At 36.9% G+C, this 14436-nt stretch overlaps 2 protein-coding genes and 1 pseudogene across 3 annotated transcripts; 2 read left to right on the top strand and 1 right to left on the bottom strand.

Annotated features, from left to right (window-relative positions):
* The first annotated feature begins 4060 nt into the window (after positions 1–4060).
* On the top strand, positions 4061–6716 carry LOC18610223 (protein NRT1/ PTR FAMILY 5.5-like; annotated as a pseudogene). The gene is made up of 3 exons (XR_016024744.1): positions 4061–4253; positions 4352–4901; positions 5572–6716. The product of XR_016024744.1 is annotated as a protein NRT1/ PTR FAMILY 5.5-like (transcript).
* A 326-nt stretch (positions 6717–7042) lies between these two features.
* On the bottom strand, positions 7043–9524 carry LOC18610221 (cytochrome b5). Its single transcript, XM_007045751.3, has 3 exons — positions 9244–9524; positions 7736–7802; positions 7043–7624 (listed from the first exon to the last, which is right to left on the bottom strand). The coding sequence occupies exons 1-3, from the start codon at positions 9328–9330 to the stop codon at positions 7374–7376; spliced, it is 405 nt and encodes a 134-aa protein (XP_007045813.3). The 5' UTR covers positions 9331–9524; the 3' UTR covers positions 7043–7373.
* Positions 9525–9996: 472 nt separating this feature from the next.
* On the top strand, positions 9997–13153 carry LOC18610220 (PI-PLC X domain-containing protein At5g67130-like). The gene is made up of 8 exons (XM_007045750.3): positions 9997–10398; positions 10514–10636; positions 10785–10919; positions 11018–11116; positions 11270–11573; positions 11651–11874; positions 11986–12072; positions 12845–13153. Exons 1-8 carry the CDS (start codon positions 10297–10299, stop codon positions 12875–12877), a joined length of 1107 nt encoding a protein of 368 aa, XP_007045812.3. The 5' UTR covers positions 9997–10296; the 3' UTR covers positions 12878–13153.
* Positions 13154–14436: the final 1283 nt, after the last annotated feature.

The following is a 14436-nucleotide window of genomic DNA, read 5'->3' as shown; positions in this document are numbered from 1 at the left end:
ACGTCGCCGTTTTGCCATGTTCGGTTCCCTTAACCCTACGTCAAAACGACGTAGTTTTGATTATTAAACCCTAACTATAAAGTCTCAAATTTCTCCCCAAACTTGACTTTTGAAATGCCATTTTCTCTCTCTACCTGCAGCACTCTCGCCTATCTCTAAAACCTTTGCCTGACTTCCACGGCGTTCCCAGTGCTGTCTCGTTGCCGGTGGCCTGACTTCGATTCCGACGTTGTCCTATTTTAACAGTAATTGGTCTCTCTCCGCCACTTTTGGCCCGTCATCCTACTGCCATATTCTTCGGTTTGAACCTTTCCCGTCGTGAGCCAAATACTCTTTGAATGAATCTGTCCCCGTCGCTTTTGTCCCCTTGGTGCTGCCTTACTCACCAGCTGATCCCTTCCACAAATCCAGCCTTAGGGGTTAATTTTGTATATCTTGTTTATTTGATTTTTATCAATATTTGTTTATCAATTGATGCACCCTACGTATTTTTAGTGATGTTATTGTGTTTTAATTATTTGATTTAGGGTTACAAGCCTAAACGTTTCATTGCTTTAATTTCAGTCAAAGGCTAAGGTCGACTCTGGAAGCATAAAAGCAGTGTTCGGTCTGCTTCAAAACGAGATTGGGTTTTGGTCTAATTTTGCAAGTGACTAAGAAAAACAGATAAGCAATTAAATGTTGGTATTTAAGAACTGACCACCCCTGTTTTAATTATTTGATTTGCTACTTCAAGCCTAAACGTTTGGCATATTTAAATGTTGGTATTTGACATATTATTTGATTTGTATTAAATTTAGTTAAAATTTTTATCAATAATTTAAAAACATAAATAAATATGATGTTTATTATATTTTAATGCAATTTGAATCATCTAGTCGACTAGCCTAATATCTTATTAGCCGATAGGCTAAAAACAATTAACATATTTTACCTTAAGCCCAAATAAAATTAAGACCCTAATTATAATTTCCACTTTAAAGTCTTTATAATTTTACGCTTGAATTTATAGCCCAATTTTAAATTTCAAAATAAAATAGTCATAATCGTATGAAATAATAGACAAATTTGGTATTTTTTAAAAATTGTAATAAATTGGAAACTACATGGGTTAATGATATTTAAAAGAAAGGCTAGACATCATGTATATATAATTTCAATTCAAACTTGATGTACAGTCACCAATTTTAAGATGAAGGTGTGAATCTCTAATTAAAGCAATTTAATGTGCAAATAAATATAAACCATCTTCCTAGGTTTTTTGATAATTCATGCATGCAATAATTTATACTATAAGGGCTACTTTGCATCTTACAATGTAATTTTGAATATATATATATATATATATATATATATATATATATAATATTATGAGAAATATATGAAGAAATGAGAAATATGATGGCGGAAGGCATGAGTGAATTTATGGCACGTATGGAAACCATGTTCATGAGTAATGCGCGTTCAACCCTTGGCGATGCGGGACCTTCAAGACTTGTCAAGTAAGGAAAAAATTTCCCTCACATGATGTATAATTTTCAGTGCAAACACTTAGATACTTTTTAATTTAGTTATGTTTAATATTCATATGTATCAAACTATTTATATATTGTGTGTTAAGGATAATTTCTAATTAGATGTTATGACTTGAATCTCAATTTTTTAATGTGTATTTCTTTTATATATTTTACAGTTCGAATGCGGAATTAAATTTAGTGTCGGAATGAAAACTGATAATTTTTTCTAAAAATTTATTATAAAATAATAGGTCAAAATATTTCCAACAGAAAATTCCGTTGGAAATGCTAAATGTTTTTCTGTTGAAAATAGGATTTCCAACAAAAAAATTTCCAATTTATTTTTCAATTGGAAATCCTATTTCCAACGGAAATTGTTCCAACTGTTTTTTCTGTTGGAAATAGGCTTTCCAATGGAATTATTTTCCAACGGATTTCTAAAAAAAAAGAGCAAAATTTCAAATTTCCAATGGAATTTATGTTGGAAAATTTCAACGGATTTTCAACGAAAAGTATTACCCACAAGGCTTGTACCAACGAAATTTTCAACAGAATTTTTCGTTGGAAATAGCCAAATTTTTTATAGTGTTTGTGAAATCTCTTTTATGTGGGATAGATACAATAACGTTAGAACAAACACAAGCAACATTAATGTCTCGTGAAGCCCGAAAGAAAAGTAAGGAAGGGGATAAAGATCCAAGTGGCTTGGCATTGGTGACTGAGGTTCGTAGGAGGAAGTCAACCTGTATGGGATCTAAGGGTGGCAAGTCTAGATCTAACAATGTTCAGTGCTTTAAATGCAAAGGGTATGGACATATTAAAAGGGATTGTCTTACAAAAAGAGATGAAAGTAACAAAAACAAAGGTGAGTGTGCTTTCGTTGCTGAAAGTGATGATTGTGATATCCTTACAATCTCAGAAAATATGGATGCAAATTCTGATTGGTATTTAAATTCTGCTTCTGCTACTCACATATGTTATCAAAAAGATTGTTTTGATTTACTTCAAGAAGGGGTGGTTGGGAACTTGACTTTGGGTAATAAGTCAATAGTAAAGGTCATGGGTCTTAGAGTGGTGAAAATCAAAATGTTTGATGGGGTTGTGCGCTCTTTGGGTGGTGTGGCCTATGTCCCAAAGTTGCGTAAGAATCTAATATCATTAAGCCTGTTAGACTCTAAAGGGTATGGATATTCTTCTTGTGATGGAGTGGTAAAAGTCACATAAGGCAACATGGTCTTGATGAGCGAAAATTTGCATAATGACTTGTATCATCTAAAATGTGAGACCTCGAAAGGATGAGAACAGTGCACAGGGGATGGTAGCTACCAAAGTGAGATTTCATTTGCCGATGAGGTGATGAAAGATTCCAATGGTGTAGACGATGGTGAAAGGATGAAAAATATTGCCAGTAGTGAATTGGAAGGGTCGTCGAGGTCCCTTTACGAAGTCAATTAGTGCCATTGACTTGACAGCTACACAGGTGCATTGGTCGTTTTGTAGAATCGAGTGTTGGACCATGCTTGATTTGGTATGTGTAGTCGTGGTAATTATAAAGGCTAATGATTTGGAAAGTCTTATGCTTGAAGAGTTGTTCAAGGTGTTGGAAAGTAGGTGGAGTTAGGAAGTTGCAATTAAGTGCAACTGGTGGAAGAAGTTTACGGAGTTTGAATTCAAGTTAAAAGTGGAGATTTGTTAAGTTTTAAGTTGACTAAAATTCTAGATCTTATTTGATTAGGATTCTTGTTTGTATACAACATTGAGTAGTTGTATGTTTTTAAACTTCTTATTCCACATCGAGTCCTAATCATATTCTACTTTGAACTTTTATATTATAAAAGTGGATGTATAGGTTTTAGAATTGTAAGTAGTGCTCTAAGAGCTCTAAAGAGGGAATACCTTGTAACTCTGTTTTTTGCTCTATGTGGAGTTAGAGTGGTTTGAGTGAGTGTTCTTTGAAGATTATTGAGAAAGAGTGTGCAAGGGATCTTGGGTTAGTTTGGAGAACCATAAAGGTCAATTTATTATACTTTAATTTTTCAATAATAGAAAGAATAGTTTCACTCCGTGGACGTAAGTAAGAAACCGAATAACGTAAATTCTTGTATTTTTTTATTTGCTTAATTTCTCTGAGTTTTATCTTTGTTGATTTTTGAGCAATTGCCACGACAAACCTGCATCTTTATGTTTTGCTTCCTTGAACGGCAAGCTCAAACAAGACAAGGGCAACATTTCAAGGTATAAGCATAAAGCCTTTTCAGAGTAAACATGACAACATGTGGTGCACTCCGAAGATGGTTCAGATGGCGTGAACGACTGGTCGTATTCACTTATGGTATTTCATCATTTGCTTAATTAATCTATTCTCATATTTCGATGACTCATTGAAAACAACTTGCTTTTAAGAAATTCCATATAAATCATTTTTGATGTATCTATATACATGTTGTGGAAGTCGAAGAGAAGTTATCCAAAATTCTCCTGCTAAATATTAACCCCAAAAAATTTCCTCCGGTCTCAATAGGTATGCTTTTCAGCAAGGGAATGATCACTTATGTGCTGGCAAACCTTATGACATTCCTCACAGATCTCTGGAAATTGAAACTGAAAGAAGCTGCGGCAATCGTCAATCTTCAAGAAGGTCTAAGGAATATGTTGCAGATATACGTTGCTCTCTGCATAGATGCTTGCCTTGGTTATCGATGGATATTGATTCTATCTAGTGTTTTATATTCTACTGTAAGATATTTACAACAAAAAAAAAGGAAAAAGAAAAAATAAAGTAATAATCTTCCCTTAGTTATCAATGGATGTTGATTCTATCGAGTGTGATGCAGGGACTTGGCCTTTTAGCATTCTCAGTGCCTCAATACTTTAACAAGTTGAAACATTCACCTTTCTGGGAAGGATTAGCTCTTGTGATTGTTGGTGGGGCTGCACAAGTTATTCCCCTTTACCCCCTTTCTTTTGAACAAACCAAGGTTGTGAGAGTACCAGAACACTGTGAAGCAACAAGACTAAAAGTCGCCTGTTGTGCAAAGTAAGAATAGGAGGCTGGCGGCAGTTGCAGCAGAGAATAATCAGATGGTTTGGCATCAGATTCATGATGCTGGGAGCCATAACATCAGTTTATGGTTTCATCTCTCTTGAAGATGAATGGCATCAGCGTTTTTTGAGATCAGCCATTGCCATAGTAATGGGTTTACTTTGGTTTCTTTGTGGTTTCCCCTTCTACGGCCCTCGTCGACTGCAGCCGAGTCCTCTTTCAACTATACTACGTACCTTGACTGCAACGATGCGGAAGAGGCATCTCAATTATCGAGGAAATTTGGAACAACTTCATCGTGGTGATGTGGAAGAAAATCTACTCCTTAAAGACCATCTTGAGTGAGTCGCCCTTAATTTCCCTTCTAGTTGATTTTTTTTTTTTTGGGGGGAGGGTGGGGGGGTGGTAGGGTGTTACGTATGGGAGGTTTTTTGGTTGCAAAGCAAAATCTGTATATTTCATTCCAGCAGGAAAAGAAATACCGGTGCAAGTCTTTGGCCTTAAGCTGGCGGGAGACTTGTTACAGCAAATACACACTGCCTCCATTCACAATAACTCACTCCCCTCTCTTCATCCTGCCATTCACACAGCCAGTTCGGGACCCAGGCAAAACAAGCTTTGAGTGCCGCCTCCAAAGGAAGTGACACTCACTTCCACCTGGCACCTGGCTCATACAACCTCTTTCAGACCACCCCCCAGTCACTCTACGACTCGAGACCCCGAGTTTCAGTATGTGTATAGTCCTATTTATCCTCTTAATCGATCATCGCTCACCCAGGTTCATAGCAGAGGTACTGACACACTCGGTATCCCTTAAACCTTAAACCTTAGTCTTCAGGAAAGTAACAACCTTAGGCCAGGCTTAAATTATTTCAGCCCCCATGATTGTTTCCATTCTGACCAATTTAAACTCTTAGTTTTCGGACAATAATTTGTTTTTTTTTTTTTTTGCTTTTTCATGATTTGTTCGTTGTTTTTTGTTGAATGTACCCTTATCATCCCTGAATACAGGTGGCTCAACAAGGCTGCCGTAAAAGAGTCATCGGCTGATGATAATCTAACGCCGGAAGAAAGAGATGGAGACTCTGCACGGTGGAAGAAGTGGAGCAAACAAAACTTCTGTTAAATATTATTCCAATGTCTGCAACTTTCATCGCGTATGGCATGGTGAAATTTCTTGGTAATACCTTCTTCACTGAGCAGGTAAACAGCATGAGCGGTGGTAGTGCAATTGTAGGTTTTCAAATGATCCAGTGGTTTTCTCAAATTTCAGTCAAAAGGGGGTATAATATTGTGTTTGAAAAACGAATAGAAAGAATAAAAAGACGGTACTCTGATGGAGTGAAGATAGGCTTTGGTATGCTGGCTTCTATAATACGCTACGCTGTTGCATCATCAGTTGAGTCTAAAAGGTTAAAAGCTCTGAGTAAAGAGGGCCTGTCAAATGATCCGAATGCTACTGCCCCCATTATAGCATTTTTGTTGGTTCTGCAATTTTTTTTCCTGGGCGCAATGGAAGGCTTAGCTGGTGATGGCATCCACGATTTCTTTGGTCATTATGCTCCAGATTAAAGGAGATATGGACCTGTATTTACTAGCTCACTCAGCTAGTTTGGAACAGTACTTAACATAGGATTCATAGCTTTTCTAGATTATTACAGCATATCCAGATATGGTGAGACTTGGCTTGGTGATAGTATAAACCAAAGTTGGTTGGATTCTATCTATCGCGCATATGCCATGCTGGCCCTGCTCAACTGTTTTCTCTATGCTTATGTCTCCACATGGTATTCTTATGATAATATCATAGGAAGACCAGAAGAAGAAGAAGAAGATATACCATTCCTAGAAGTGAACGAAGAAGAAACAGCAGAAGGAGACCAACAGAACAACCAAGAGCAAGATGTTGAGTAACAAAGAATTCCTGTGCGTTAGCCTATCAAGAAATACCATTCAGATTTCCAAGTGCCTATACATGTGTATATGCTTAGGGTTTTACGTGTATTGTTTAGAGAGGTATATGCGGCAAAAAAGTAAAGAGATTGTGAGAGGGTACTGATGGGTTTCTTGGTGAGATAATGAAAGAGAGAATTTGTAAGTGTTACTCTTTGACTTAGAAAATTTGTTAGTGGAAAAGTTTTGAGATTTTTTGACAAAGAAAAGAGCTCATGTGTTCTTGTGTTTCTACTCGCTTAATTGGCTTTTCCAAATATCCATCGCTCCTTTTGACAGATCCTTCATATGATGAAAGATGAATTGGGTTGAACTTCATAGCAATTCTTAATTAGAATATCGAAATGCCAAGCATTCAGAAAGCCCACCATCGAATCCAGAACCTGCTAACTACCCATCAAAACGCGAGTCACCTTATTAAATCGAAGCAGAACACCACACCTAAAACCTGTTGTATAAATGCTTACACTCATTCAAATATTGCAATTACTAACGTATTTTGGGTGCCAAATGACAAAAGCCAAGGATGTTTCATCAACCAGTATTTATTATTGAGGGACGTATACCCACAAAATCACCAATTCCTACATTTCATCAGGCTCATTTAACTGCTTCAAAACTCGAAACAAACAATCTTGACAACGAAAACCTGTCCCCCTTGTATTAATGTATAGAATTTTCCCTGTTTTTCAATGCTATCATGCATGTATTACTAATGAAGGTAATCAATTGATCAAACCCTACCTTCAGATTTTAAAAATAACAATGAATAAATGTTCTTAATCCTTATCCACCTATTTATTCAAAATTTGGGTTAACATTCCCCTTTCAGCTACCAATAGGGGAAAAATCATATTGCTTTACTTCCTACGCAGGTATAAGAACCCAACCACCACAGATATGCCAACAACAGCCACAGGAACCGCCCAGTATTGCTTTGTCAAACCCATGAGCTTCTGAGAGTAATCAGTTGTTTCCTTCTTGGAGGAAATTTCAAGTTCTGGAATGATTGGGGAGGATGTGTCAAGCTCACCAATGCAAAAGGTCTGCATGAGCTCTTTCGCACTTTTGCTGTGTCCAGCATCTTCAAAATCATCTGTTGCGTCTTTCCCTTCAAAGAATTTAAAGGAAGCATGTTATTTTGGGGATTCGTTATTTCATAATGTGGACACATTTAGCTCCAAAATTAATAAGAAAATTATCAGTCGGAAGCAAAAATTACCTGTCGATGCAAGCACTACATCATCACCTCCTGGGTGCTCATCCAAATAAGAAGTAACATCATATACCTACAAAAGGAAAGGATGTTTTATTTTCAATCAAGAGACAAATTACGGAAACAAGTTAATGACACTCATATAAGAGATGACGGAATAACTTTTTCTTTTCCTTAAAAGGAGGATTGAGCATAAATGATTGTACCATACAAGGTGTTGGGTGGAATTCATCACGTGAAATCACAACTTATTGTACATAAACCTGAATTGATCCAAAACCATTGGAATCATTACAAACATTTACAATAACTTTTGAATACTAATGAGTGCGTCAGCACAGGACGTCAAGTAGCATCCTGCAATTCCTAGCTGTTAAAATTAGTACATAAGCCCTTGAAGCTAGATGAACATTGATCATTTAAGAGACCAACTTCAATAAGGCTAATGAACTATGACCCTGTAGCTTGCTTCCTTAGTACTATTAGCAGGACAATATTGTGCGATTACGAACTCCACCTTTATTCAACAGTTTCCTCAACAATACACTAAAGATTTTTGTCAATTTCTTTTCCAGTAATTTCAGTTAAAAAGGTTCTAAAAGTACATATTAGCTGAAATTTAGGAAAATTATGTAACTAGATACACATTTACACACTTTAAATAATAACCGCAGATGGGCATATGAGGCCACTTTAGAATAACATAACTAATCCTCTTTGCAATCCAATCCTCCACTTAAGTGCAAACCAAACATGGAATAAGATGATAATCACCCTATCCTATCATATCCATCATCCTGCAAACCAAACGCACCTTCATCTCCTATCAAAAAGGAATATGGAGCCATGACTCAAAGTGATAATTAGATGAGGCATGATTATTTAAAAGCTGTTCACTTTCCAAAACAAAGAATGCTTAAAGACAGGAGACTTGTGATAGGGATTTCATTGTTCACATCCCAAAACAAGGAAATATAGCTTTTCTACCAAAGTAGAAGCAGCAAATCCAGTAAGCATACTATAAACCCAACACAACCATAACTATTCTCTTCAAGTGAAATCCTATAAGCATTATGCAAATTCGAAAACTTGGGTTTTGCAAATCTTATCTAACCCCTTTTGCGACAAAGAAAGCCTAAACGTTGCATAGTGTTAACCCAACTTGTATTTTGTGTTTGAGATGACCCATAAAAAATTGCAGGCGTTCTGAAGATTCATACGAAAAAAATGTAATCATACCAAGGAAGAGGATTGCAAAGAAGAAAGTAAAACGAAATGGGTTATCATCCAAAGACAGTTTAAACTTGCCGTAAACCAAAATCAGAACAGAAAGAGATCTATTAAAACTAGTTCATTCCAAGAAAGTATCCAAATCTAAACTCGACAAACAGAGCCAAAACCATAATCCCAGGAGAAAATCCATGAGCAAAACAGATCGTATTGGACACTTCAAGGCCCAAAAACAAGAAAACAACCAAGCCAAGAAAGATGAAAAGAAAAGGAAAAAAAAAAACCTTGCCGTCTATGACGACCCAGCAATCCTCTTTGCTGTTGTGCTGCGAGGCTTCTTGCATCGTATAAAGCTTCGTAAGGGTCGGCATGCGTCCTTTGTTTTTTTTCTGGGCTCTCTCTCAGATTCCTTTTTTGGCGCCTGCCTGAGACCGAAGAAGCTTATGTATAAATTGGAGCGTGGCGGGCACCCTCCTTCGTTGAATAGAGAGAGCAGCCAGAGCAAGGAACCACCGTCAACCCTATAGAAATGGCCGCGTGAGTTAAACTGGTAAGGCCATTGGGAAGACAGGGTAGTTAAGTTTTCGTGGACCGAGGTTGGGCCTTGGCGACCTGGTCCAGTTATATTCAACATAGTCTGCGTGGCAGTTCGAGGTCAATTACTTAATGCTACGTGGCAAAAAGTAATAATAGTTACTACTATTTAGAGTACTTTGTAATATTAAATAATTATTTTGAAATAGAAAAAAAATATCCATTGAATTTTTTTTACACTACTTATTTAATGAATATTAATCAATTTATGTCGAATTAATTGATCGAAATTAGTTGAATTCGATTAATTTGTGTCAATTTTTTTATTAAGAAGGATAATTTATTCGATAACTTCGATAGATTATTTATAATATATTTTTATATAAATATATGAATAGTATATTTAATGTCCTAAGTCTAGTTTAAGACATTTTAATCCCACTCTAATTGTTATATAAAGGCCAATGGGATTTGCTTTAGTTCTGAACAAAAATGGTAAAGTGGGCAGGGAGGAAGACAAATGGATTCTGTTCCAATCTGTTTTGAGCATGAAATTATGAACGACAGAAATGTGACAGCACACTTTCCAATTGTGTCATTTAGGACTAGATTCAGTGCCAGTTTCACTGCATGTTTTCCCCTGAATTTTCCATGACAAGGCGTTTCCTTCCTTTCCTTAGCCTCCATTTTTAGAGGCAATATCTCCATAGATTTTTTGTCATAGTTCCAAAACCCACCATCAATTTATATTCCTCCTCCAATACCCCAAATATACCCTTTTTCTCTTTCAGTTTTTCTGGACAATGGGTCTCCCAAGAAACGTGCCCATGCTCCTGGTTTCAGTTTTTCTCTGTTTTGCTGTTACTAATACTATTACTTCTGCTTGCTCTAATGGGCAATGCAAGGTTACTAAATTATCCGCAATTTTTTAGTTGTAGTTGTACTTTGGTTTGGTTTTTGTAGTCTTTTAAGTCATCTTTGATCTTAATGATGTTTGTTTTTTTTTTTTCTTTATTGTAGCTCCTGGATGAATGTTCATCTGATGGAGACTGCCAACCGGGGCTGTCTTGTTTTTCTTGTTCTGAAGCATTTGATGGCTCAAGATGTATCCGATCAGCAACTACAAACCAATTCAAGCTTGTGGTAACGTTTATATCGTTGTCTCTTTATGTTCCTTGAATTACATAATTCAGTTCTTGTTGCCCATCACTGTTTTTGATGGCCATTATTTTTAACAGGCAAGATCATGAATTTGTTTGTTGTTTTTACTGTGATGTCATGTTTCTGGCAGAACGATTCTTTACCATTCAACAAATATGCGTTTCTGACGACTCACAATTCCTTTGCCAACAAAGCAGAACCGCTTCATACTGGAATCCGAATTACCTTTACTAATCAGGAAGACACTGTAACACAGCAGTTAAATGTAAGCACCCTTTCTTTTGTGCGGAGTAATCCTGTTCCTGTATTCCGGAATTCACCTCTAGCTGATTGATTTCTTTTACAAACTGTTACATTTTACAGAATGGAGTTCGAGCATTGATGCTGGATACATATGATTTTAAAGAAGACATATGGCTGTGCCATTCTTTTGAAGGGAAGTGCCATGATTATACTGCGTTTGTAAGTAATTCAGATCCCATTGTTTTAAGCAGAAAACACCATTTACATTTCCAATTTGCATCGTCTTGGAGTAGAAACAGAAATTCAATTGAATTTTGGTAATTGTTTGGAGAATGGAAAATAGGGTAGTGACAAGTATATGTTTCTTTATAGGGGCTTGCCATTGACACATTCAAGGAAGTAGAGGCCTTTTTATCTGCAAATCCATCAGAAATTGTGACACTGATCCTAGAAGACTATGTGGAGACCCCAAATGGGTTATCAAAAGTTTTCAAAGATTCGGGTTTAATGAAGTATTGGTTTCCAGTCTCAAGCATGCCTCAAAATGGTCAAGATTGGCCATTAGTGAAGGATATGGTTGCAAACAACCAAAGGCTGGTTGTCTTCACTTCAAAGAAGTCTAAGCAAGAAAGTGAAGGAATAGCATATCAGTGGAACTACATGGTTGAAAATCAATGTAATACCACTACCTCAGTTCATCAGTTAACTTATTAGAGAATTTGTGTCTAAATTAGATCTTAACATTAATTTCAGATGGGGATGATGGGGAGCATACAGGAGAATGTGGTAACCGGGGAGAGTCAGCACCACTTAATGACAAAACTAAATCTCTGGTTTTGGTAAATCACTTCCACTCAATTCCAATCAAAGGGATGACTTGTGAAGACAATTCAGCAGTGGTTGTTAGTATGCTGGATTCATGCTATGGGGCAGCAGGCAGTCGGTGGGCTAACTTTGTCGCAGTTAACTATTATAAGGTACGTATTTTACCCTAGGTATCTTGCTCTTAGATGAGCAGTTCCATTGTTTTGCATCAGGGATATTCATCTCAATTGAAATGAAATGTTTGCTTGGGATTATTGCTGCAGAGAAGTGATGGAGGAGGAGTGTTTCAAGCTGTTGACAAATTGAATGGCAAGCTGTTGTGTGGCTGTGATGACGTCCATTCATGCGTGGTAAGATCAGTATTTCTCTTTTTTCTTCTAATTTTTCAGAAGTCACATGTGTATTGAACTAGCACTGAAGTACAGAGGCCTTTTCTTAGGGTAGCGTACACACATAGTAAACAGGTGACCCATGTTGTTTTCAGCTATTCATTTTCCTTATTGGACACATAGCAGATGCCTCAAAATGGATATAAGTATGAGGCTATGGACACACCTGTTTCACCTGACAATTGTACCCAAGTCTGAGCAACATAACAGGAAGCTGGTATGAGGAAGCATTATCTGCCGAGTGCAGCAAATAAGTTAAAACTAGCATAGCATGTGCTGAACATAAAAGTTGTCTGCTCCACTATTAAGTCAGCTTTAGCTGATAAGAGACCTAATTTTGTGCCCCAAATCCATTTTTGTTGGAACAAGATCATAACTCATTCTTCACATTAGTAAGACTCCTACTTTTTTTGTTACTGGCCTGCTTTATGCAGGCTTTAAAGCTCAAGAAGCAACCAGTTTATGAGCTTTTAAGCCCAAAGGTTAGTTCTACCTTGAGCAAATCATGTAAAAAAGTGCCGCATGAAATATTGCAGCCCAAACCCAAACCAATTACCAATTGCCACCCTCCTTAACTATAGTTACCAGCAATTGCTTCAGATCTTAATTTGGGGCTAACAGATAGCTATAGGCCTGTACCTCTCATTTACTGTAATTTATGGTCTGATTGTGCATATATCATCCTAAGAGAAAAAAAGCACTTTTTAATTGTTTTCACATTTTTGGCATGCAGCCCGGATCATCATCAGCAACATGCTCTCCTTAAGGCAGATGGACTATGCATTTTGTAACAACTTATCAGAAACTGGAAATTGTGGTGTGAACTGTAGAAAAGTTGTTGCATTGATAGATGATGCAGAGGTTTAAATTTATAGATGAGCACCACAGATAGTGTTTATACTTTATGTGCCAAATTCATAAGTTGCATTATTCATTAAAATTCAAGCCTGACAAGGAGGAATGGTCACTTGTTTAGACAACCATTCAAAAGCTTCAGAACTTGGTTTTGCAGCTAATCACATGAGGATTTGAAATTATCTAATTTCTTTGGCTTGTGTCAATATATCATTGCATAAGCTAGACTCCTAGAATAGCAATGTCCTACTGATTTTGCCAATTTGGCTCAAGGGCTCAAGAGTTTAACCGAAAGTTCAACTTGAGGAGAAAGAAATAAAGAAATATGTGAACTGAGTCGAATTTTGACTCTGGGTAGCACAGCTTAGCAGATCAGTCCAATGGGATATAATACTTTGACTAAAGGATTGGTGGGGGTTCCAAAACATGGCAGACCTTGTAAGAAGAAAAAGATCTTTAGCACAAAAGAAAACAAAGGAAAAGAAAAGACTGTATATTTAAAAACTCAGTCAGAGCTTCAGTCTTGTTATTCTAGGACTTAATGTTCAACCAAACTCTGAAAACTACCATGGGTAGTCTATTCATTCTTTGTGTCTTAAATGAAGCATGTGAGGTGCTATTAGGAAGTATCTATCACATGCTATCAATCTCAAGAGTATAAATTTACGAAGTCTATTAGGATCTAGCATTAAAAAAAGGGACAAAGGAACTAGGTGATTTCCTTTATCTATATGACTTGGACAGGAAGCATGCTTCGTTTTGCTTATATTACACCATGGGTTATTATTGACTGTAAAGCAAGAGATTCCCCCCCAACCCCACCCCACCCCACCATTTTCGTGGTTTTGTCTATGATAATTTCTTTACAAAGCTTAACCTGTATCGTTTTTATTAGAGCTAGCTCCACCAAAACCATGTTAAGAAAACTCCAGATCCAGATTACAGGGCTTTTCAGCTTTCTTTCTCAACATAATTGGATTAATGCAGAGTGGATGAAGGAAAATGCTATAAATCTCCTACGTACTATACTAGGGGTTGACAATATGTTTTTGATACCAAAAGAACATGTTCTTTCCACATTTGAAGAAACCAAACTAAAGAATTTCTTGGTTTGGTCCAAGATAAACTATGAAAAAGAAAGGGTTGTGAAGGAAGGGAAAAGTTAAGATGGATGGGGAAAGAGAAACAGGAGCAATCAGTTATAGTAGCAGAATGGGAGGAAGGGCAGAGGGGCAGAGGGGCAGAGGCAAATGATAAATCACATCAAAGTAGAGAATAAAAACAATTGCACGTGGGGACTGGCTGACATTTACCCACACGGCCTTGCAGTTTGGCCCTGCATGTAAAACCCATCCACCCACTCTTTGCGGCTTGTTGTGAACCAAGTCAAATTGAGCATCAATCATGAACCATCCCACATCATTCAACAATGGAAAAACTATGGGGTGCTCTCTTCTCGGAATTTCACTG

The sequence above is a fragment of the Theobroma cacao genome, chromosome 2 (genome assembly GCF_053813885.1).
Source record: "Theobroma cacao isolate CCN51 chromosome 2, ASM5381388v1, whole genome shotgun sequence".
Taxonomy (NCBI): domain Eukaryota; kingdom Viridiplantae; phylum Streptophyta; class Magnoliopsida; order Malvales; family Malvaceae; genus Theobroma; species Theobroma cacao.
Note: the sequence above shows the minus strand (reverse complement) of the source record. Positions and strands in the feature narration are given on the sequence as shown.